Consider the following 25,527-nt stretch of genomic DNA (forward strand, 5'->3'; position numbering starts at 1 on the left):
AATTTTAGCTAACAGTCTCTTATGTGGAACCCTATCACATGCCTTCTGGAAGTCCATATAAACTACATCTATAGACATTCCCCTGTCTACTACTTTAGTTACTTCTTCAAAATTCAATTGGCTCATTGGACATGGCCTACCCTTCACAAATCCATGTTGGCTCTCTCTAAGTACTCAGTCACTTTCCTTAATTATAGATTCCAATAACTTCCCCACAACAGATGTTAGACTAACGGGTCTATAATTTCCTGGTTTCTCTCACTCACCATTTCTTAAATAATGGAGTTAAATTTGCAAGTTTTCAAACAAAGGGACAATTCCTGAATTGAGAGCGCTTTTGAAGATTATGGCTTAAAGCATGTGCAATTTCCTCACCTATTTCCTTTAAAACCCTGGGGTGGCAACCATTAGGTCCTGGGGATTTGTCAGTCTTTAGTGCCATTATTTTTCTGAGATTGTTTTCTTGCTTACGTTAACTTTAGTGAGTTCCAGTCCTTGATTCATTATTAGTTTGCCTGACATGTCGGGTATATTATCCTCTTTCTTTACCGTGAAGACTGAGACAAAGTAATTATTCAACAAGTCTGCCATTTCCTTCTTTTCATTTGCAATATTGCCCATATTAGTTTTAAATGGGCCCACATTACCCTTGACTACCCTTTGTCTTCTATTATAATTGTAAAAACTTTGCGATAATCCTGAGATATCTCAAGTTTCTTTTTGTATTCCCTTTTTGCAGCTCTGAGTATATTTTTTGTGTTCCTTTGCTGCTCTTTATATCTCTCCCAGTCCCCTGGATTTACATTATTCTTTGCTTCTTTGTATGCTCTTTCCTTTAGTTTTATGTTCTCTCGGACCGCTTTTGCCGACCATGGCTGTTTTATTTGTTAGGCTGTAACTATTTGCAACGGCAAATTTCTGATTGGTCCCATTGGAGGACAAGACACACCCAACAGTTTGTCTGGACTGTGTAATTAGATCCTGTCTGCCTGAGTAATCAATATCTTTGCAATGTGCGATTTGATCCATTCATTGTGACAGCCAGGCTCTCGAGCTCACAGTGCTAACACTACTGCTTTAAGAGAACAGATAGGGCTCACCCTCCTGGGTTAGGACCTTCTCTCTCTCCCGTTCCCTGCCCCCAACAAGTTCCTGACCCCTCTTCTCCTTCCGCCCCCCCCCGCACCAAAGTTCCTGATCTTCCCGCCGCCCCCCCCCCCCCCCAACCTCTACAAGTTCATGACATTCTCTTCTCCTCACTCCCCCTCCCCCAAACAAGTTCCTCACTCTGAGCCTACAGGAAACCTGGGCGCATGCACGATTGGAGCAATGGGTGCGCGTGCGTGACTCCAGTGGTTGGCGGGGGGGCAGGACGGTCTTTAGGCTCCGCCCCCATATGGTGTACATACACAGAACAACTCAAATTTGTTTGTGCAAATAATCACTCTGTATTTAAGTAGTGCTCTTGCACCTTGTGGATATATACTGGTCCTGTATTAGCTAAATTCTTTGCACACCTCCTATAGTACATCTGTAGTTTTACTCAGTAACAGTTTTGACCTGATCGCCTTATCTGAGGAAGGATGTTCTTGCCATGGAGGGAGTGCAGTGAAGATTCACCAGACTGATGCCTGGGATGGCAGGAATGACGTATGGAGAGAGATTGGGTCGATTAGGCTTATATTCGCTAGAGTTCAGAAGAATGAGAGGGGATCTCATTGAAACTTATAAAACTCTAACAGGACTAGACAGACTAGATGCAGGAAGGCTGTTCCCGATGGCGGGGGCGTCCAGAACCAGGGGTCACAGTCTAAGGATAAGGGGTAAGCCATTTAGGACTGAGATGAGGAATTTTTTCACCGAGAGTGGTGAACCTGTGGAATTCTCTGCCACAGAAGACAGTTGAGGCCAATTCATTAAATATATTCAAGAAGGAGTTAGATATATTTCTTAAGGCTAAGGGGATCAAGGGATATGGAGAGAAAGCAGGGACAAGGTACTGAATTTGGATGATCAGCCATGATCGCATTGAATGGTGGAGCAAGCTCGAGGGGCCGAATGGCCTCCTCCTGCTCCTATCTTCTATGTTTCTATGTAAGCCCAAAGCCGTTGTCTTTGGTACCGGCCCCAAACTCCGTTCCTTAGCCACTGACTCCATTGCTCTCCTTGGCCACTGTCTGGGACTGAACCAGACTGTTCACAACCTTGGTGTCGTATTCGACCCTGTGATGAGCTTCAGACCACATAACCGCTCCATCACCAAGCCCACCTGCTTCCACCTCTGTAACTTTGCCCCGCCTCTGCCCCTGCCTCAGCTTATCTGCTGCTGAAAACCTCATCCATGTCTTTTTTATCTCTAGACTTGACCATTCCAATGCGCTCCAGGCCGGCCTCCCACCTACCACCCTCCAAAACTCTACCCGTATCCTAACTCGCACCAAAACCCGCTCACCCATCACCCCTGATCTACATTGGCTTGGTCCGGCAATGCCTCAATTTTAAAATTCTCACCCTTGTTTTCAAATCCCTCCATGGCCTCGCCCCTCCCTATTGCTGTAACCTCCTCCAGCCCTACAACCCTCTGAGATCTCTGCGCTCCTCCAGTCCTGGCCTCCTGCTCTACCCTGATTTTAATTGCTCCACCATTGGTGGCCGTGTCTTCAGCTGCCAAGGCCCTAAGCTCTGGAATTCCCTATACCTCTCCGCCTCTCTACCTCCTCCCTTAAGATGCTCCTTAAAACCTACCTCTTTGACCAAGCTTTTTGCCAACTGTCCTAATATCTTGTGGCTCGGTGTCAAATTTTGTTGGGTAGTGCTCCTGTGAGGTGCCTTGGGACCTTTCACTACATTAAAGGAGCTATATAAATACAAGTTGTTAGATTAACTAAACCTGGTCCATTGCTCATCAACTAAATCTAGTATGGCCTGCTCTCTTGTTGGTTCTAGAACATATTGATCTAGAAACCTATTTTGAATGCACTCAAATTCACTACCTTTCTGACTTGAGCTACTCTGCTCATCCCAATCTATGAATTTTAAAGTCGCCCAGACAGGAAACTTTCAATTAACCGGCCACTAAATAACCGGAACGCTCTATCCACCGGCAAAATTCAGGAGTCGGTTCAGATAACTTTTTTTACTCATTTGTGGCTGTGCAAGCGTGTAGCTGAAGCTGCTGCTAAGCTACAGAGACGCTTGCAAGTTGTGCCGATTTGTTTTGAAGCTGAAGCAACAGGGTTTGTTGCTTTAGACGGAGCTCTGAGCTCCGTATGTTTTAACTACAGCGTTCGGTTATCCGGCATTGTTGATGGACCGGCACCAGGTCGGTCACGTCCGTGCCGGATACCAGAAAGTTTCCTGTAAAACAACTCTACTTTTGCTACAAGCCTCTCTAATCTGAATTAATACATTCTGCCTCTTCATTGCTGCTATCAGGAGACCTGTAGACATTTCCCATTATTCCCCATTTCTAACCATAGAGTCTCCAATGATTGCTTTCTCTTATTAATGTGTAATAGTATCTTTAATCAGTAATGCTACCCCTCCAGTTTCCCTATCCTTTCTAAAGGCCTTATAACTTGGAATATTTATCTACCAATCATGACCAGCTTGCAGCCATGTCTCCGTAATGGCCACCGTGTCATACCCTCTAACCAAAATTGAGCCTCTAATTCACTCAATTTATTTCTTATACTCCGTGCGTTAGTATATAAAACTCTTATTTGAGCAAGCAACCCTAACCTGTCCTTCTGCCTTGTCTTTCTCGCACCGTTTAACTTAATACACTTAATACACTTACTACATTGCTTGTGACCTACACTCTGCTCTTATCCCTTTTCATTTTTTTTAAACAATCACTTTTGCTATTGTTTCTGACTGCCACCCCCATTGATTAGTTTAAGTTTTTACTATCCTATTTATCCTTTTCACTAGGACCTTGGGCTCAACCTGCTTCAGATGCAGCCTGTCCCAGTGGTACAGCTCCTTCCTGTCCCAGTGCTGGTGCCAGTGACCCATGAAATGGAGCCTCTCCTTCCCCCACCACTCCTTTAGCCATGTGTTCACCTTCCTGATCTGTTTGTCCCTATGCCAATTAGCACGTGGCTCGGGTAATAATATTGAGCTTACCGCCCTTAGGAACTAAATTAAAAAACAGGACCCCAACTCATGATACTCCCTTAGCAGGACCTCCTCCCTTTTTCTTTCCTATGTCATTGGTCCCGACATGGACCACGACAACTGGATCTACTCCTTTTCCAAATTTCTTTCCAGCCACACCCTTTGGGACTCTAACGTGGCTACAGAGGATGCTATCTATCCCCCCATATTATTGAATCACCTACAACTACTGCGTTTCTATTCTGCTCCTCCACCCCTCTTTGGACAACCCTCTGCTCCATGGTGCCTAGGTCAGCATTGTGGCTGTTCTCCCCTCAGTCTGACCTTCCCTAGGTTCCTTCTGCCCTTCCTGCACCAGTGCTTTCCTCAGGTGTGAATGTAAACTGTCCAGAAATTCCTTCCCACCCCCGTATGTCGGAGTGTTGCTAACTCGCACTCCAACTTAACAACTCTGAGCTGAAGTGACTCAAGGCAGAGACATTTCCTGCAGATATGGTAGTCCGGGACAGTCTCGCTGTCAAATTCCCAGATACTACCTCGTAGAGTTTATAAAAAAAAAAAAAAAAATGCTTTAATCAAGCTTGCTGCTTGCTTAATTCAAAATTGCCACAATTCATGCTTGGAATCTATTCAGAGAATACATTAGGCTGGAGGAATGATTGAAAAATGCAATTGACAAGCCTTCCAAAGCCCGAGGTTTAAAAGGATTAGTGTGTTCAAATTTTCATCACTAAGCAAAGTCCATGTTTTTAATGTGGATTTGAAATTGAGCTCTTGTGTTGTAAAGTTGGTATATTTGAATTTATCTAGGTATCATAGGTGCATTATTAGATCAATTAAACTTTTTTAGTGAATTAGTTCGCTTGCTATCATTATGTGTAATGGAAAACTTGTCGGTTCTGCGCAACGCTTTGCTATGTATCTGAATAATCCTATGGAAACACTGCTATATATTTGGAGTTATGTAATTGCATTTGAAGTGCATGGTCTTTTTGTTTAAGAAATTGCTTTGAGTGAAGCAGTACAGGAAACTTTGGTTTATCTGGAGGTCAACTGTCTGGAATGCTCGATCCACCGGCAAAATTCAGGAGTCGGTTCAGTAAGTTTTTCTTTTTGTTTTTTTTTCATCAGTCAGGCTCTGCAAGGTCTAGCTAAAGCTGTTGCTTAGCTACAGAGACGCTTGCAAGCTATGGCCGACTGTTTAGAAGCTAAGCAACAGGGTTTTTTGCTAGATACGGAGCTCCTCCGTATGTTTTAACATTAGCGCTGGTTTGTCCGGCAGTTTTGATGGGACGGCAACAGCTCGGTCCTGTCGGTGCCGGATATCACAAAGTTTCCTGTACTTCTCATCAAATTGGAAGGTGCGCGAATAGGGAGAAACTTCAGGTGCTGCAGTACATGTAAAGTTCGGGACCCTAAGTGACAGCTATTGTAGGGAACTCTGTTCTGTCCCTCTGTTAGTTGAAGATTTTCTCCCCTTATCTGATCCAACCATATACAGGAAACTCTCATTTACCGGCACCTATATAACTGGAAATCCCTGTTAACCGGCAAAATTCAGGAGTAGGTTCAGGTAAGTTTTACTTCATATTACAGGAAACTTCGCGATATCCGGCACTGACTGGACCGGCGTGATGCCAATTTTATGAAAACTTCCGGACAGACCAGCGCTAATGTTGAAGGATACGGAGGTTTTCATCTCCATATCTGACAACAAACACTGTTGCTTAGCAACAGCTTGTAAACAGTCGGCCCGTACCTTGGAAGCGTCTCTGTAGCTTAACAACAGCTTCAGAGAGGCTTTCCAGAGACTGTTTATAAAAAAAAAAAAAAAAAATGCTAGAAGAAAAAAAAAGAAAAAAAACCTAACAAAATGGCTGCTGATTTCTGCCGTTAGATCGAGGTTTCCGGCCATACAACCTCCGGATAAACCAAAGTTTCCTGTAGTGGCCGTTCCTGCATGTGTGACTGTGCAACTGGGGTTCCTGCACCTGTTGCTAAGCAACAGGGAAGCCTGGATTTGTTGCTGTGTAGGGGCTCTCGTACCTTTTACTATACCTCTCTGTAATCCGGACTTTTTGATAAACCGGCACCACGCCCGTCCCGTCGGTGCTGGATAAAAAAGAGTTTCCTGTACAATGAGAAGCAAGGGTATACACTTGTGTAGCACATTATGACATGTCTGTTTTGGAGTGCAGTGAAAGTTATGTAGGCAAACTTGGCAGCCAATATTTGTGCAGTAAGACCTCACAAACAGCAATGAGTTGAATGACCAGCTAATCTGTTGTTGGTAGTGTCTGAAAGATGAACATTAGCCAGTCCACCAGGAGAACTCCCTGCTGTTTAATAGTGTCAGTTAATTGGTGTGCGTACTTCCATATTTAATTCACCTGTGACTTTATAAAAGTTGATTTCTTCTGGATAAATAGAGTTTGCCTGATTTAATCTGTTCTGAGATCCAACCTAAGGAGGAAAACATTAAAATGACTCTAAATGGCATGGTCTTCATTTGTTTGTTCTGGTCATTGGTTGTCCTTCCCTCACCTGTTTGGTTCTCCAGAGATAGGGACCACTCGACAGCCAACTCTCACATTAGGGTCAGTTTGTCCCTTGGTGATTTGCCGCAATCTTTCCTTCCTTTAGCCGGATGCAATGACTGAGATCAGTGCAGGTAGATGCTGGTGTGAATACATTTCCTATTATACTAAGCGTGACTTTGGGTACGCATCAACTCAAAAGTGGCAGTATAACACACGAGACTGGCGAGCACATTAAAGCCTTGAGGTGCGAGACCCCCTTCAGCTTGCACAGAGTACAGTATAACTCCAGTTTAATACACAACATGCTGTACCACAGCACAAGAGAGTGTCAAGATGCAACAGGTTGTGTTAGGACATAGCACTTTGAGCTGTACAACCCTAGGGTGGTTAACTGAATATTATGGTGGCCTGAGTTACTGTTCTCTGGATGTGGCCATCGCTGGTAAAGCTGGCATTTATTGCCCATCCTTAGTTGCCCTGAGAAGGTGGTGGTGGGCCGCCTTCTTGAACCAAAGCATTTAGGGTAAAATATTGATTGGGACCAATACTTGACCCAATGTGGTAAATAAGTCCGATGAACAGGAGTAGGCCATTCGGCCCCTCGAGCCTGTTCCGTTCAATTGGTTCTGCATCTCAACTCCTTTGCTCCATATCCCTTGATACCCTTGCCCAACAAAAATGTCTATCGACCTCGGTCTTGAAAGCTCCAATTGTTTGATAAAAACTGATATGGAGGCACTGGAGAGGGTGCAGAGAAGATTTACAAGGATGTTACCAGAAATGCGAGGGTATACATATCAGTAAATGATGGACAGGCTGGGTCTCTTTTCTCTTGGAAAAAGAGAAGGCTGAGGGGTGACCTATTAGAGATATTTAAAATTATGAAAAATGTTGATAAAGTTGTTACAGAGAGAATGTTTCTACTTGTGGGGAAGAGCATAACTAGAGGCCATCAATATGGGTAGGAGAGTTTAAAGGATGGCAGGAGAGCAGTAAAATCAGATGAGAAGAGGGCAAGGGAAGTTGAAGTGGAGATTGAAATGACCAAGGATGAGGAGTCACTGAGTCCAGAGGTTGAAGGAGGAAATCAGGGAGGATATGTGGGTGAGAAACCAGGGTGGTAGGCACTAGAGAACAAGGATTTTAAAGGAGTGACGATTGGAACAAGTGCTCTGATGTCACAATAACTTCATGACCTCATGAAGCAGCTTCAATCCCTTTATAATTTACTTCCTGTCGAGGCACAACAACAACAACCCCCCCCCCCCACCTTAATCTGCCATAAACAGCTGACAAGACTTATATGGGCACATAACCCAGGACGACATCACAACTGAGGGGTCATGTAACATGGCCTCACAATGAAAACCATGACAACCCAGAAACCACGGGTGGACAAGACACAGCAAAGTGGTTCAAACTGTGCATTTGTGCATGAGAGAGCAAAGAGGAGAGAGCTTAAAGACAAGTGCGTTCATCAAATCTATCCAAATTTTGGAAGATCACCAAGAACAAATTTAAAACACTGTGGAAAGGAACAGTGTTAATTATTGGAGAGAAAGAAGTCAGGGAACAACATCCGAGCAGAGATCTGATTTCATACTGAGAGTTAGTGAACAAAGACAATCTTTAATTGATCATTACTCACAGAAATTATTTGGTTGAAACCTTTCTTCATATTGAAGAGTTGTAGAATTTGACTGCTGACTGTTTCCACATTGAGGGACATTCTCGGTTGCCCTCGTGAAGATGATAGCCGAGGAAGATGAAAGTTGTCGTCGGAGAATATCAAAGACCCTCCAGACATTGGGGCGTCAGCACCCAGAAATAGTATTAATGAGCTGCCATGACTATCTGTGCCATCACACCACGCGGACAGCTCCATACGGTGTTGTAGTATTGGAGAGCATGGCGATGATTATCAAGGACAACCTTGATCAAATCAGCCAAGCACTTGCTGAGAAAGTTATCTCTTTGGCTGCAATGTGGATGACGATGTTAACAGGAGCACAAGCTGCCAGCCAGGAAGCAGCCAGCAATCTCCTGGTTGTCATGAGCTTCAGGTTCAGAAATGAAGTTGTCCAGTTGACGACAAAGAGTTTCAAACAAGGGCACCTTCCGCATGTGTACATGGTCAAGACCTTAACAAAAATGTCAATGGAAAATGTGTACGGCATGGTTCCTTTACTAAAATCTATCTTGGGGATCATGATTCCAGTATTCGTTGGCGTTAAACAGGCTGAGCTGAAGACTGCATTTGCCTCAGCGGTAGGAAGTTTTAGCAAGAGCATCCTGATCTATCTGGGAAATATGGAGAAAGCCTCAGACCCTAACGTGACTAAAGATTCTTTCTCCACCGAAATCAACGCTGTCTATAGTCTGTTATTCAAGGTGTGGTTCAAGAAGGAGTCCTCTGAATTGAAGATCTCAATAGTAGAAGCTCTAGGCTATGTCATTTCCCTGCTGCCCAAGGACGCACTGGAAAAAGAGCTGCCCAGGATAATTCCAGGCATCCTGTCTCTCTACAAGAAGCAACCAGGGCATTTTTCCATCACAGAGTGTCTGTGCCGGGTGCTGGATGTTGCCATAGAGATGAGGTATCTGGGGCTGAAAACACAGATGGGCAATCTGCTTAAAAGTCTCCACCAGCAGATGTGTGTTTCGGCAGGGTATACTAACCATTTTGCTGCGAAGAAATGCAATAAGATCCTTTGCTGTTTTAGAGTTCTGGTCCCAGCTTATGCAGATACAATAGTCGAATTTCTCCTCTCACAGTTGGAGAACGCTGACCAAAAAATGAGAGTAGGAACACTCAATGTACTGAGGCAACTCATCATATCGGTCTCCTCACATTTTGAGAGGAAGAAGGCTCAGATTGTGGCTGCCATAAAACCACTGCTCCTGGACAAGTGCAGCAATCAGGAGAAGAAACTAATTGCCCAGGTAATATGTGTCATGGCCCAGCAAGGTTACCTTGAGCTAGAGGGAGGAAAGGCAATGGTGGAATTTGTCATCCAACAGTGTGCTGCATCTGTTGATTCAGGGACCCTGGAACCACCCAATCATCAGCCAGACCAGGTAACAACTGAGGAATTAGTCACAGTATGTGAAACAGTGATGTGTGTGATCACAACTGCAGTGAAGATGGAGGATGTCCTTTGGCCATTCTTACTGGAGTTTGTCACCATGACCCAGTACACCAAGGCTTTAACAACAATCTGTAATTGTTCAGCACATCTTGGAAAAAAGAAACTGCAAGCCGGCAGTGAGAGGTTTTTCCTCACTTACAATGAAGATGCCAATCTCCCGAAAGCCCAGGCACTGCTGACCCGGCTCCTCGTCATTTCTTGTTGCCCATATCAGGGAGGAAGCCGAGGAGCTGCGGCACTGAGGCTAATGCAAGTCCTGAGCCTCAATATTCACCCAGCATCTGAGAGAGAGTGGGAAGAGGAGCTTCCATCATTGGTTGAACAATTACTAAAGAATTCAAAGGAGTCTCTGGCCCAAAGGGAATGGGAGGAGAAATTATTGCTGTTCTTGTCCAGAACACTCCATGCCATTGATGACGAGGAATGGACATGCCAGCTCGCTAATGAAATACATAGAGAGATTAACACCAACCACCTATCCCCACAAGAGAAAGGCTTTCTCTATAAATCATTTGGGACAGTGCTTCGTCAGACCCGCACAACAAAAATAGAGGAGCTTTACGAAATGCTACTGAGTGTGCAGCACAGTGAGAGTGTGGAGAGAGAGGGTGCAGCTCTCGCCATTGGTTTCTGTGCCATGACACACTTTCATGATACCCTCAGTAGCCTGGAGGAGTTTGCTAACTCCAACAGATTTAAGAAAACTCAAAGTTTCCTGAATATTCTTGGGGTCAAGCCTGATGTGGATTTGGCTAAAGCCAGGAGCACACTGGTTCTGTGCTATGGGAACTTGGCATTCTACGCACCTGAGGAACTAATGCTGTCCACAATCGAGACCCACATTCTGCCGGCTGTGATCAACCAATACATTACAAGTGGACAGGAGAACAAGACTGAATCCAGGGATCTGGCACTAAAGCTCAGCCTAATACAGACCGTGACTCTGATAGCCAGATCCCTACATTCAAATCGCCAGAGAGCTCCCTTCAACTTTATCAGAAACAGGGAGCTGCTGACATGCATGTTGGATCTTATCGAGGCCGAGCCGCCAGAGCTGCTGCAGAGCCCTGTTCGACAGTTAGCCATGAATGCCTGCAAACATCTGATACAACTACACATTGAGCCAAACCGAGCTGACACCTGCAAATTGATTCAAACCTGCCTGACCAGTACTTTCAGCTTGTTACCTTCAGAACTGGACAACAACATGAATAGTAACAGAAAAGAAATGGGAACACTTTATACCCAAACTATGAGCTCCCTGCAAGAGCTCCTGAAGCAATTATTGCTTCAGGACCTGTCCCCTGAAGGATTTGTGGTCATTTTCAATCAGGTAGAAGTCTGGATCATTTCAGCAAAACCTCATGAGCGAGAGAGAGCCATGGACACGACCATACAGCTTCTGAAATTTTACTGGGAGAAGCTCAATGTTCAGAATGTAACGCCTGGAAATAACACGGGGACTCTGATTGGACGACTGATGCCGCGTTGTGCAGACCCATCGCTTCCCGTTCGACAGATGGCTCTGGACACCTTGTGCATCATCCTGTCGATTCAGTTGCCGTACGAAGGCAGCAATCTGGATCAGCAAAAGGAGCAGTTGGAGGTTCTGAAAGAAGTCAGGGAACAGTTAGCTAACCCTGATGCTTCAGTCGTCTTTCAAGCATGCTGCCAGATCACAGAGGTAATTTCCAAGTGTTTGCCCCATGACCAGTTGGGCAGCTTGCTCTCTGTGGCCCTCAAAGGACTGTCCGACCAGCACCTCAGTTGTTCCGGTGCAGCCGCTGTGCTCCTGCAAAACATAATTAAAAAACGTGGCAGTGAACTTGGGGATCAGGTCTCGGAGATACTTCACGTGCTGAGCGTTGAATTGCAGTCAGTTCCTTATGAGAACGTGAGACTTTCAGTTCTACAGAGTATCGCCATACTGGCCTCACACAATAGAGCAACAGTTGTGTCCTGTCTCCTCACCTACCCTGTCCCTTCGGACAAGTACATCAGTGATGTGTGGCGATCACTGGCCAAGGACACAGAATGTGCCACGAGTACAATAGAAGAGCTGCTGGACAGACTGAACGAACAGTTAGAATTTGCGATAAGCAGAACCTATCCCATCAGAGATAACGCAACCCTTGAATCCCTGGCTGCCATCTGTGGGCTGCACGAAATAATAACTAAGCCTGAGTCGGCAAAGGCGGTGGCTATGTTATTCCCGCAGATATTTAGTGTCCTACTCATTTATCTTAGCTCGTGTGTTAATGTTTGTCTGGTCAGTGACTTTGTTCCTGATGGTCAACTGCAGCAAAGAGAATTCTCAGTTGAGCCTCTAACACCTGAAAGCAGCAATGTCTGTGTGAACTGTGTGGAGACACTGAAGGACCTGCTAGCTCAAACAAATAATGAAGCAGTGCTTCATGATATGGTGCAAAGTGGAGGATGGGACCAGATGATGGATCTCTGCAAGTCTGACAAGGGGGTTGTCCTGCTGGCCAGAGCAATGGTGAGATACGCTGGCGCCAGTCTGATTGGCATTGTGAAACAGCTGGCAACTCAATTCCATACTGTTCAAGACTGTCAGGCAGTCACCTTGGTTTCCTTCTTTGCAGAGCTGTTAAAATCTCCCCTGGTTTCACAGCTGCATCTCTCAGACATTCTGGCGAATAGATTGCTAAGATATTTGCTCTATGCTTCTCCAGTTACCCGGTTGCTGTGTGTCAGAGGCCTGTACAACATTAGAGCACACCCCAAGAATAAAAGATTGCGTCTGCAAGTGATGTGCACAATGATTACTCTGTTGGGGAACACGAAGAACCAGAAGGAGGTGCTAATCTTTGAGGTGCTGTCGTGCCTCTCAAAGAACTTAATTCAGTTGCAAGCAAACACCATCCAACCTTATGTGGAGGAAATCCTCGTCAGGATTCAACCACACTTTGAGGCAGAGTCTGATAGAGTCCGGGCTGAAGCGTTCAAAGTGTTGGGGATCTTGGCCAAGTGTGGAATTGGAGGTTCCAGATCCTTCTTCTGCCGACTGGTCCATTCCAACCTGGTGCGTTTGTTGCTACACCTGAATGGAAAGAGTGAGGAGGTCACTGGGTCTTGTTTATCAACACTATGGTTGCTCTTCCCACTCATTGGATCTGTTGAGGCTTCCTTGTTGATTGACAAGTATGCGAAGGAGCCCACCAGGAACTACATGACCCTCCTAAGAGACCTTTCACAACAGTTGGCCCAAGATATCCCCAAACAGATCTCCTCATATGCCGCGGACTGCGAGTCCTTCTTCCAGAGCCCCCAGGAACAACTGCAAGCACATGCAGTGGCCTTTGCATGTTTACTTCAACAGTCAGAACGTGTCCAACCCGCCCGGAGGGCCACCTGGTGGAACATCTGCACAATGAACTGCTGCTGTTCACCATCAGACTGAAGACTCGACGCTCAGGCCACCAACCTTCCCCGAGTCCTCTTAGCAGCAAAGTGATCATTCATTCAACTTGATTTGTAAATATGTAATTTTATGGTTTGTAAATAAATCAATATCCTGTTGTTCCATTGTAACTATTGGTGCGTCTTCAAATGGTGCAGGTCCCACTGCTGCGTGACTGGGAGTGACCGCTCCTGATTCTCTCTCTCTCACACACTGGACATTAGACACAGATCCTACTCCTCACTCCATGTAATTCTTCACTGGATCATCATGCTAGTTTATTTATAGATGCAGTTCCCTGCACTCCCAAAGTGCATCACTTTACACTTATTCACATTAACTTGCATCTGCTATGTGTCTGCCCATTTTGCCAGTCCTGAGTCTGATATTCTGCTCACTATTTAGTATGTTGCCAGGTTTCGTATCATGCACAAACTTTGACATTGCACTCCCCAGCTTAGAGTTTCCGTCAGGTTGTGCTGGTATTTTTCAGCGCAATTCGCCCGAAATTGGCCAAACCATTGCAAAAGATCGAGGAATTTTAAGCACAAATTACGCCCAGTGCAAATCGAGTTTCTGCGATCTCATGCGCTGGTTTAAAAAAACAGCGTACTGGAAGACAGCCCCGCCCACAAAACTAGCCCCTCTCCCAGGTCAAATTCATCACCATGGCAAGTTTACGCTAATTGCGCTTGTTTGTGGGCCTTTGAGGAGGCTCTTAAAATTAAGCTTTTTTTTAAAAAAAGGTGCAAGGACACTAATGCGCATTTTAAAATATTAAATATTTTATTTGCTAGGAAGCTGACTACTGTACACCAATGAAATAGTAAATGGTTCGGTATAGTTTTAAAACTCTTTCACTTATTTAAAATCCGGTTACTCACAGGTGGTAGACCTTATTAAAAATGCTTATTTTTTGTGATAAACCCATTTCCACAGTATTAATCAAACTGTACCAGGTTACCACTCTTAAATACATAAAGCAACATTTTTAATGCAAGGAAAAAGTAAACAATTGTGTTCCAAAACGCTGCTCGATTGAGCTGGTCCATGTAAGATTTTACCTTCGGCGATATGCAAATGTGCTTGAGGGAAACTTGAGCAAAAATTTCAATTCGGAAAACAAACGCAATTTGCGCCTGATTGCCAATTGCGCCCAAAGCAGAAACTCTGCCCCTCCATACCCAAGTCTAGGTCATTTATATATAACAAGAAAAGCAATGGTCCTAATACCGATCCCACTGGATATATCTCTCCAGTCAGGAGAAACTCCTGTTCACCACTACTCTCTGCCTCCTATCCCTTAGCCCATTACGTACCCAAGTTACCATCATCCCTTTAAGACCATGTGCTTATATTTTCTGAATCAATCTGTTATATGGCACTTTATCAAATGTCTTTTGAAAGTCCATACCAATGTTGCTCCTGATTTTTCTTTTGGGTGCACGGCTCCTTTAACGGTCTGTGGCCCATTCAAAGTTTCGTGCATGCATGAAATTTCGCATCTGAAAAGCCAGTCCAGGGCTGCACAAGACCAGCATATGGCTGTGCAGTTTAGAGGGAACTTTGGTCCATACATACATGTACCATTATTATCAACCCTCTGTTACTTCATCAAAGAACTCAATCGGGTTAATCAGATACGATTTGTCTTTAACAAATCCGTGCTGGCTGTCCCTTATTAACCCATGCTCCTCCAAGTAAGAATTTTGTCCTTGACAATGGTCTCGAGTAGTTTTCCCAGCAATGACATTGGACTGATTTCCCTGTCATTACCAGGTTTATCCCTCTCTCCTTTTTTGAACAGGGGTGTATCATTTGCAATCCTCCAATCACCTGGCACCACTCCCAAATTCAAGGAGAATTGAAAGATTGTGGTCAGGACTTCCGCTATCTCCATTCCATTCCTATAGCAACTGTGCCAAAAATACTGCCCTGCAGAATTAATGATCACCCAACAGTTGCAGTTCCTTGGATATTGTGTTCCACAGATGTTGGTGCAGGTCTTGCAGATTCCTGTCTAGAGTTATGACCTGGATATCCTGCAGTGAGGCCATCGCCCTCAGTTGTTATAGGCCACTATTGTTAACGGTCTACATTGGAGAGGAGTCCATAAAAGTGAACAAGCAGAATGACCAGCCTTTTCTGTCAACACAACAAGGCTGCAATGTATCAAAGGTTACATCGACTGAGCTGCGTCTGGTGTCCAGTTTCGCAGAACACGTATGGATCTTTAAGCAGACCGCAAAGCCACATCCAAACTGAGGGCGATGGTCATCGGGCGACCACTGCGTTGTTTGGCGTGATTCAGGTGGTAGCGGTTTGAACAAAAAGCTTTGTGCCCGATGCCATTATTGAGTGGGCCTCTATTTAATCGGCCATTCAAAACAGGATGGCTGATTTAAATAGAGGCCTCTTGAGCACATAAAGCTAGGCTGACACTCCAGTACAGTGCTGAGGGAGTGCTGCACTGTTGGAGGTGCCGTCTTTCAGATGAGACGTTAAACTGAGGCCCCGTCTGCTCTCTCAGGTGGACGTAAAAGATCCCATGGCACTATTTCAAAGAAGAACAGGGGAGTTATCCCCGGTGTCTTGGCCAATATTTATCGCTCAACCAACATAATAAAAACAGATTATCTGGTCATTATCACATTGCTGTTTGTGGGAGCTTGTGTTGTGCAAATTGGCTGCAACGTTTCCCACATTACAGCAGTGGCTCCACTTCAAAAAGTACTTCATTGGCTGTAAAGCACTTTGAGATGTCCGGTGGTCGTGAAAGGCGCTATATAAATGCAAGTCTTTTCTTTTTTTCTCATGGAAGAAGGAATGTGGACAGAGCTAATAACTTGGATGGGTTAGTGGGGGATTGAACATAAATTCTGCAGTTTTGAGAAGGATTGTCACATTTTTCAATTCTTCCATCAGCCTAACCTATTCTCTGAAAGTCTATGATCTTACGTTGTATCAGTGGGAGTCAGCTGGAATCTTTATGTTGTATTCCTGATCCACACTAAGTACTATACAGATGCAGGCAGTTCACTATTGGTGAATCTCACTTTTCTATCAAAATTTTGAAACCCATGAAAGTAAAATTAGTCATTAATGACCGAAATTACAATGATGGGAATGTTAAAATTATTATTGCTTAAAGTTTACTTTTATTGCTCATTCGGTTGGATTTCAAAGTACAAATGTAGGCTCTCCATATATTACCCTATGTACATACTAAACACTGGATTAAAAATTACATTTTCAGCAATGTGAAAACATATGAAAGGTTACTTTATACTATGGCTTCTGTCTTTATACTATTTTGAACACCATTGCATATGTTTTTCTCTGCTGTTCTATGTAAACAAGGCTGACATTATTTGTGCCAACCCTGTGTACAACAGAGTATAGGAAACTTTGGTTTATCCGGAGGTTAACTGTCCGGAATGCTCGAGCCACCGGCAAAAATCAGGAGCAGTTTCGTTAGCTTTTTTTTCTTTTCGTTGCTTTTTTTTCACCAGTCAGGCTCTGCAAGGTCTCGCTGAAGCTGTTGCTAAGCTACAGAGACGCTTGCAAGGTACGGCTGACTGTTTAGAAGCTGCAGGGTTTGTTGCCAGATACAGAGCTCAAAATCTCCGTATGTTTCAACATTAGCGCTGGTTTGTCCGGCAGTTTTGATGGGACAGTCCCGTCGGTGCCGGATAGCACAAAGTTTCCTGTACTTACTTCCTCTGCTATCATAGCAACACTCCTCTGCCTACAGAACAACGGATAGCTGTAACAGAATAGAATTTTCACCCTTCTAAGCATGTGTATCTTTTATGTATTATGTCTTCTAAAAAGTGATGTAATCCCATTTTAAAAAGGACTATATGCATTGTTTTGGAAACTGATGGCTGTTCAGAGAAATTGCTTAGTTTTGTAAGAGACTAGCTTGATGGTCTTGCTATTGGACAAAGCTTTTGGGATCTGAGGAAGAAGATTGGGTTCATTCAATGGCCTCAACATGTTTCTTTTTGGAGCGGGAGAAGATAACGTTTGATATATTGTACATGCTACAAAGATTTAAAGAACTCTAACCTCATTACACTCCTGCTGAGACAGTGCATCAGATGTGCCGTGTTGATTTATGTAACGAAAAGATACTTCTGCCACTTCGTAGCAAAACATCACGAGCTGAGATACAGTTTCCTTAAGGTATGATGTTGATTGTGAAGTTGCTTTCTTTTGTTGATTTTATTGACTAATTTACATTTTTAAATTAAATTGCATTGTTTTCACTCACCAGAAAACATTGATGGTGTGACGTATTAATGAAAATCAATTGTAGTGTGAAGTTTTAAGTGTCGGGTTCTTTTGGCGGGGCAGTGCATTGGGATACCAAAGTACAGTGAACACTTGGTGAGTTCCTGATCCCAGCCATGGCTTCATGGATGTGGACAGTTATTTATCTACACGGATCGGGTGGAGAAGCAGCTGAGTTGCTATGGACCACATTTATACACAACTGTGAATTGCAGTGTCCTTGCCCCCTTACTCCCGTCAGCTGTGGAGATCTACAAGGGGTTTATATTGAGTTAGGTGAGACAGGGTTTTGTGTTAATGTATAATTTAAGATATATGAATTTCACTGGGACATTAATTTTGTAGTATTTGACCATGTAACTAGTTTTTGTCCATTTTGAAAATGAATTTTCTCTGCCAAACAGAAAACGAGTGACTATCATTCTACATCATCATCTTGTGTACTTTCAGTAGGCAAAGTTTAATTGACAGGCTTGATTTTAGTTACATTTCAGATTGTAGATGAGATTAAGCTTGAAAATGATGCTCTCCATACTTGGTATGAAACTGGACTTGAAGTAGTTATGGGAGCCTTAAAACACAAAGCATTGTGGAATATTTACTGAAATGCATACAGCATTTAAAAAAAATCAGAAGTTATAATTGCCAAGATTGGACACATAGTACATTGCAGAAAATTCTCTGTAGCTGCCCTTTTCATTTCAGTTAGATGAACTGCAGCTCATTTTATTTAAAGAAACTGAAAAGGAGAGTAGAGCAAACTATACCCAGAACATTAGCCATTCTCTTTTGGGTGCTGTCTGACCAGTGCATTTTCCAGTATTTTCTCTATAGTAGATCTTTCTTGTGTTTTTAATTTTCATGTCTCCAGGATTTAAACAAATTTCATCATTTTTCCCTCTAGTTCAGTACTGTACTGTAGTGTGAAGTTTGAAGTGTCGGCTTCTTTTGGTGGGGCAGTGTATAAGGGCACCAAAATACAGCGAACACTTGGTTCAACACGAGGCCAGCGGTTGAGCGCCTTTGCTTTGCCGCTGACTGCAAATTACGGGCCAATAATGACGTGACTTCAAAATTTGTTACAGAATAGATCATTACATCTTTTTCTATTCGAGAACAAATTTATCAATTCCATTGCAATTATGCTGATTTGCTGAACTTTTTTGCGATAAATAAGGGTCATTTTTAACTTTTAAACTTAAATTTGTTGTAAATGCCTCTTCATATAAATCTTACAATTATGGGCTTCTTTCTTTCTGGTTTCGTTTCGGAGGATTATAATCCAGGTTGTTGGAATCTGATCTACAATCTATATTTCTTGGAGTCCTTCACTCCTTGACCCACCTAATTCTGCACTATTCATAAATGATTACCCTAATGTTTGTTTCAAAGCTGAAGTCTTAAATGTAGACAGACCCATTTTATTATTCATTGCTTGTTTCTTGTTTGACTTTCATCCATGTAATGACCTACATTGCTAGCTTCTTGCCCTAGTAGGGAGAAAAATAAGCTAATGGTGTGTTTACTTTTTATGGTTGGTCTGGATTTATTTTTTTGGAAGTGCAGCACCTACACTGCTCACTTGCTTTAACATCCCATGTCAGGAACTAGTCGCTGTTAGGTACACCAGACTTCGCTGTATAATGTGGATACTAGGACAAATTCCCTACATTTTTACTTCATGGGTTTAACGCCTTGTTCGTAGATCCATGTGCTCTCGGGTTTACAATGACATTGATTCCTTGAACTTTGACTTGGTTATAGTGTAAAACTGCAATATTTGCCACCAAAATTACTACTTTATCACCAAATTCTGTTTCAATCATATGATTGTGTACCGTATGCAGAGTACATTGAAATGCTGATTGATAGATTATTATGTGCATGTGAAAGAATTTGACTGGGGTTTAAAGCCAAGTTTGGTTATTTTGACGTTTCTAATTTGTTTCATAACAGTAAGTGAAAGCCCAGAAACCAACATTCAACCCCTCTTCCATAATTGTTTTAGCTTGTATTTACTGAATCAGTGCTTGCTTAACCCAGATCTCCCCCAGAATTGGCTGTATCAATGTAAACAGATAATAGTCTTGCACATACATCCAGTGTGTACCTCCTTTTGAAAAATATCTTTACTCTTGTCTGCATGTGCACATGTGCTCGTGCTCAACATTTAGAAATACGGTTGTGAAGTGCCCTGCTGAGAGCCAGAAGTGTAAGTGGGTCACTCTGACCACAGCTATTTGAATGCTGCTCCCTGATGATGATACTAGATCTCAACATAATAGCATGAGATGATTAAATAACAAATCTTCTGTCATTTTGAGCGTATTTGTATTACTACATAATCAATGTGAAATGTTCTGTACAATTGCAGTGCGGCAGTAATGCTGAAATAGGACTGCAAGGTAAACCATTACCACAAGTTAAACTGACTTTCTGACTGGGAAATGATCCAACCGGCCTTGGCTTTTTCTGCTGCCAACTTGTATTAAACAATCTTATTGCCTTCGGCCCCCACCACAAAGTCCTTACCCTTGCCACTGATTCTGTCACCTTCCCTGGCCAGAGTCTCAGACTGAACCAGATTCTTTGCAATCTCAACCTTCTATATAACCACGAGCTGAGCTTCCAATCTCATATGCTCCAAGTCTCAAAGACGGCCGACTTCCACCTCTGTAAAATTACCTACCCACCATACCAGTCTATCTGCTGCTGAAACCCTACAGACCAACTCTCCTGACTGGCTGCCGTTCTCCACTCTCTGTAAATGTCATCTCATCAAAACGCTGCCATAGTCTGTCCTGTACTCGGTCCCGCTCACCCATCGCCCTGTTCCTGCTAATTCACATTTGTTAAGTCTGTGTGTTATATTGAGAATTACTACACAGACCACAAGAGTAAAATTTAACAGGTCTTTACTGGTTGAAGGTCAGGGCGGAACTGCCCAATAAATCATTACACAGCACTTATATACCGGTGTGGTCACCGCCGGTATTACAGTATACAGCAGCCAAGAGAAAGTAGTGCAACTCTTAAAATAGTTCTCTTAAAGGTGGAACGGTTACATACACTACAATCCTCCCTTTTTAGCTTAACAGTACATATATTCCCCATTAAACATAACATCATAACATATATACACAACTTCATGTAAACACAGTTCACAGATTCAGTCTCTGAGGCGGCGCCTCCTGCGCCTCCTGACTCGGTCCGGATAACGCCTCGGTGGTGTAGTAGTTTTCGGTGGTGTAGTAGGTTCTTGTTGCTGGGGTGACTCATCTAATAGTCCTTCACTGGACTTAACAGCTTGAACTTTCGTAACTGCAGAACCAGCATTGCTGCCTTCTAAAAGCTCGAGTACCTTGGGAAGTTTTTCTGCTTCCAGACTGATTTGGCTCAGTTCGGAGGGACCACGTGCGTGACCTGGTAGGGGTGATAATGGTTCAGATGAGTCATCATCTTCATCATCATGGGACAACTCGCATGAATATACTTGATTGCTGTCCTCCTCAGTATCTACGTCCTCCAAATGTTTTATTATTTCTATTTTTGGAGCGTCAACTGTGAGTGTGGCTGTGGTCTGTGCATTACTTGATTTGTAGCTATATTCACCAGAGTCTTTGGGTGTGAGGTTTGTAATGGTAAGTTCTATCACATTCTTATTTTGTTTAAATTTGTATCGGTCAGCAGATTCGATTAAGCTCTGGTCTTTGTACCATCTGACCATCTTGGGAGTAGGTGTAAACTCACAGCTCAAAGTAGCAGAATGCTTCTCTTCCCCTGTAATGTTCTGTAGTTCTTTGACCACCTTTGACGGAGGCTCTTTAATAGTCAGCCTCGCCTCAGATTTTGATTTCCCTGCAATAAACTGCAGCAAGCCGGTCATCTTACAAGTTTTTTTCAGAGTGAGACGATGAATAGTGCCACGATGCTCAATGTCCACATCTTCAGAAGCATGAAGAATTTCACCATTTAGTATCCATTTTGGAGGCTTCACGTCAGCAACTGAAAGCTCACACTCAAGAATGGCGTCACTTAGCTCTGTCACTTCCACATCACATATGGTTTTAATGATGGCAATTGGTTGCTCTTCTACATATAACTTTGCTGGGCTTTGGTCATCTATGGCATCGCACATGTAGTTGCCTTCATCTTCAAAAACGACATTATTAATAACGAGCTTCCTGTACACATCTTCACTCACAATCTCATATTTATTACTGGGATGAATCTCTTTGTCTTTGTAATACCACTTGACAGCAGCATTTGGCCTGGAAACCTTGCATTCAAAAATGACACGATGTTTCTCCATGCCAATCTTCTCTCTTAAGGGTTTCACAATTTTAACTGGTAATTCTTTAATTCGAAGCAAAGCTCTGGAAGTAGCGCTTTCAGCAACAAATTTGATCTCTGCAGCATCTTCAGTTTTTGCCTCTGCCACCAATTCCCTGAGTGGCATTACTGCTGACACTGCTCACAAAAGGGTGCTCTTTCTTCTTAGCTTTCAACTGATCGATGAATTTGACATATTCCCTTTCTTGCTCGGCTTTGATTCGTTTGGCCTCATCGCGCAGACGGTTTGTGTGTTCCTGTTCCATTTTCTCAATCAGCTGCTTCTGCTGTCTTACCAGATTCTCCCACTCTGTGTCAAAGAACTTTTTCTTTGCATTCATCTCTTGCTCAAAACGGCAAATCATTTGTTCTAATTGCTGTTGTAGTTTGAAATTGAGTTGAGTTCGAGCCCGGTGTTCCTCAGAAATGTGCATGTCTGTAGACTGGACAGACTCAGAATCCTCTGTCAAACTATGTTGTTGTTGTTCAGTGGAATTCTGTTCTGATACTTTATTCTCTTCTGAAGCATTTATGCACTCCTTCGTTTTTCCTTCATTAGTCTGCAAGTCCATTTTAGACTTGTCTTTGGCACATGGGCTGGTCTTACCATCATCAGTTCCAGAGTCTGAGCTGATTGTCTTCACCGAGTTCTCACTCTCTGCTTTGTCACTGTCACTGCTGCATATGCCCTCATCCAATATTCCGGACAATCGTGCAGGTTTGACATTTTTTTTCTTTCCGGAATCTACCGTTATTGCTTTTAGGGAGTGCCAGTCCATATTTATTTTCCTGATCCACTCCCGTCCCAGAAGTGGTGGACCTCCCTCAGGTAGTACATATATGTCCATTCCTTGGTGTTCTTTGCCCTTGTGTACCACCTTGACTTTTATCTTCCGATGGGGTATACTCTTTGCCCTGTGTATGTCTTTAATACTATCTCCGTATCCCGTAGGGGAATATGTTTGAATAACCTTTTGTAATCTTGCTTATTCATGACTGTCAATGCCGATCCAGTGTCCAATTCCATCTTCCTTTGGACTCCTGCTATCTGCAGTGTGACCCAGATAGTTTGTCGGTCAGCTTCCTTACTCACATTGTGAATTCTCAGACTACCCAGTTCCTTGCTGTTGGAGTCTGAATCCGAATTCTGTTCATCCGAACTCTTCTCAGCCACCTTATGTACCTTTCTGCACTTTTCCTGCGGTGACTTTTTGTTGCTGGTCTTCTTTCCTGACCGGCATACTTTAGCTATGTGACCAAGCTTGCCACATTTTCTACATTCCTGGTTTTTAAACCAGCATTTGTTCTGATCGTGTGTTGTCTTCCCACAATGATAACATTTCGTTGTACCCAAAGCCATTTGATCTACGCTGAGCACCGCTGCCTTCAGCTGCATTTCCGCAGTGCCTCTCGCTGCGGCTTCGTGCGATGCTGCAATAGAGACAGCCTTATCAAGTGTAAGATCATTCTCTTCAAGTAGCCGCTTTTGTGTTCCTTCTTTCGACAATCCGCACACGAATTTGTCTCTCAGTGCCTCTGTCAGTCCTTCCCCAAACTGACAGTATTTCACTAGCTTACGCAGTTCAATTAAGTACTCCGCGTTGCTTTCCTCTTTCAGTTGCGTTCTCGCATAAAATTTAAACCGTTCCGCTAACATCAGCGGTGTGGGGTTCAAATGATCCTTCAGGACAGCAACAATATTAGCGAAAGTCTGATCCGCCGGTTTAGCTGGTGATAGAAGATGCTTCAATAGTCCGTATGTCTTCGCACCCATTGAGTTTAGTAAGGTTAGTGCTTTATCTTCATTTGCTATTTTATTTGCCTTACAATATATCTCTATGCGTTCTACATACGTGGCCCAATCTTCAACATCGGGATCGAAATCGTTGATGTTACCACGCTTAGGCATCCTCGCGATCTTCTTGAGAAACAGAAGAATTATTATTTATTTTTTTCTTTTACAAAATGGCGGTTTCCCGCGCTTGTCTTCTTCCCCCGCCTCCGAAAATGGCGGCTTCCCGCGTTTGCTTTTCTCCCCCGCTGGCTGTAATGGCGATTGCCGTATTGCTGCGTTCGCCCTCCCCCAGCGGTTTTCAAATCGCGCCTCCCAGCCCCTCTTGCAGTCCGGTCCTTTCCCCCGGCTGCGGCTGAGTTCTCCGCGTTTTTTTTTTTTTTTCTTTTCTCCCGCGCCTTACGCTGACCCGGTCGCTGCGCCTCACGGCCTCGGTAGCTGCCCGGCCTTTTTCACCGGTCGCGGTCGAGCTCTCTCTCGACGCTGTTGCGTCTCCCAGCCCGCTTGCAGCCCGGTCTCTCTCACCGGCTGCATTTGTATTCACCGCGGCTTCCATGCCTTATGCTGCCCCAGTCTCAGCGCCTCTGGCCCCGACTTCTGTCCGGCTCTTTTCCCCGGCCGTGGTCGAGTTCTCCGCCCTTATATCCTCCGTTCTTTATTTTCTCCCCTACTCACAGTCAACGTGGCCGACTTGCTGCTCGTCGCTGATCGGCTTACCCACCACCGTGATAGAAGGGATGATCACTGCCTGTTGCTGATGGAAGGCTTCGTGTCAGAATTCTTCCTTCGCTCTGCAGACTCGAGTCTTTTCTCAGCAGAATGGTGAGGGCGGATGCCTCTTCTCGACGCCCGTTAAACTGCCTTGGATGTATCTCTGCCGCAGGGTAAGATCGTACTCGTCGCCACTGTTAAGTCTGTGTGTTATATTGAGAATTACTACACAGACCACAAGAGTAAAATTTAACAGGTCTTTACTGGTTGAAGGTCAGGGCGGAACTGCCCAATAAATCATTACACAGCACTTATATACCGGTGTGGTCACCACCGGTATTACAGTATACAGCAGCCAAGAGAAAGTAGTGCAACTCTTAAAATAGTTCTCTTAAAGGTGGAACGGTTACTAAAATAGTTCTCTTAAAGGTGGAACGGTTACATACACTACAACATTGGCTCCCGATGCATCCAATTTAAAATTCTCATTCTCGTGTTTAAATCCCTTCATGGGTTCGCCCCTCCCTATCTCTGTAACTTCCTCCAGCCCTACAAACCCCTCCCCCAAAGTCTTACTTTGACTCTGGCCTTTTGTGTACTTCCCACTCCCTTTATTCATCATTGTCAGCTGTGCCATCTAAACCAGACATGCTCGAATTCTCTCAAAACCCCCCTGTCCCCCCTCACCATTTAATTTCAAGTAATGTGGTTTGAGCACAGGAACCTGCTGTCTATTTCGTCAGTTTGCTGCCTACTTAACAAGACTTTTGAAAACTGAATAAAACTGGTGCTACAAACAACCATTAAGAACACAAATGTGTTAAGATTATACCGTATCTCTATTCAGATGAGACTGAGATTTACTTTGTGGCTTTTGATATTATTTAATCCCTTTTATAAGCTTACTACCTTGTAACACCTTCCACGCCATGTGCTATCTTCATGCTAGTTTCATAGTGTGTTGTATAGTATTTATAATCTTCCTTTACACCTCATTCATTAATGCTTTTTGGGATACTTAGCTTTTTTTTCCCCTGCCAATTTTATTCCTCTTATGAAGGCATTGACCTCTTGCGGCACTGATCCACGGGTACCCTATATAATATGAACCTCGATGTTGCATTTCTCATCTATTCTGTTGCAAGGGCATCGTTGTTGAATCCG

At 43.7% G+C, this 25,527-nt stretch overlaps 2 protein-coding genes across 9 annotated transcripts in view; both read left to right on the forward strand.

Annotated features, from left to right (window-relative positions):
• The window catches only part of LOC147115171 (V-type proton ATPase subunit C 1-A), a 159,906-nt gene that overhangs the window by 100,600 nt on the left and 33,779 nt on the right, over nucleotides 1–25,527 (forward strand). The gene's annotated exons all lie outside the window — the stretch shown is intronic.
• LOC147115172 (maestro heat-like repeat-containing protein family member 1) lies at nucleotides 7,700–13,363 on the forward strand. Its single transcript, XM_085993909.1, has 2 exons — nucleotides 7,700–7,763; nucleotides 8,383–13,363. Exons 1-2 carry the CDS (start codon nucleotides 7,700–7,702, stop codon nucleotides 13,230–13,232), a joined length of 4,914 nt encoding a protein of 1,637 aa, XP_085850035.1. The 3' UTR covers nucleotides 13,233–13,363.

This window comes from Somniosus microcephalus, chromosome 7 (assembly GCF_052327205.1).
Source record: "Somniosus microcephalus isolate GS21.2 chromosome 7, FLI_Smic_1.0, whole genome shotgun sequence".
Lineage (NCBI taxonomy): Eukaryota > Metazoa > Chordata > Chondrichthyes > Squaliformes > Somniosidae > Somniosus > Somniosus microcephalus.

Excerpts from the sequence above, each read along its gene's own strand:
- LOC147115172 (XM_085993909.1), top strand. The coding sequence starts at position 7,700 with ATGACCAAGGATGAGGAGTCACTGAGTCCAGAGGTTGAAGGAGGAAAT. Across the intron at positions 7,764-8,382 it reads AAATCAGGGAGGATATGTGG|GGACATTCTCGGTTGCCCTC; the intron begins GTGAGAAACCAG and ends TTCCACATTGAG.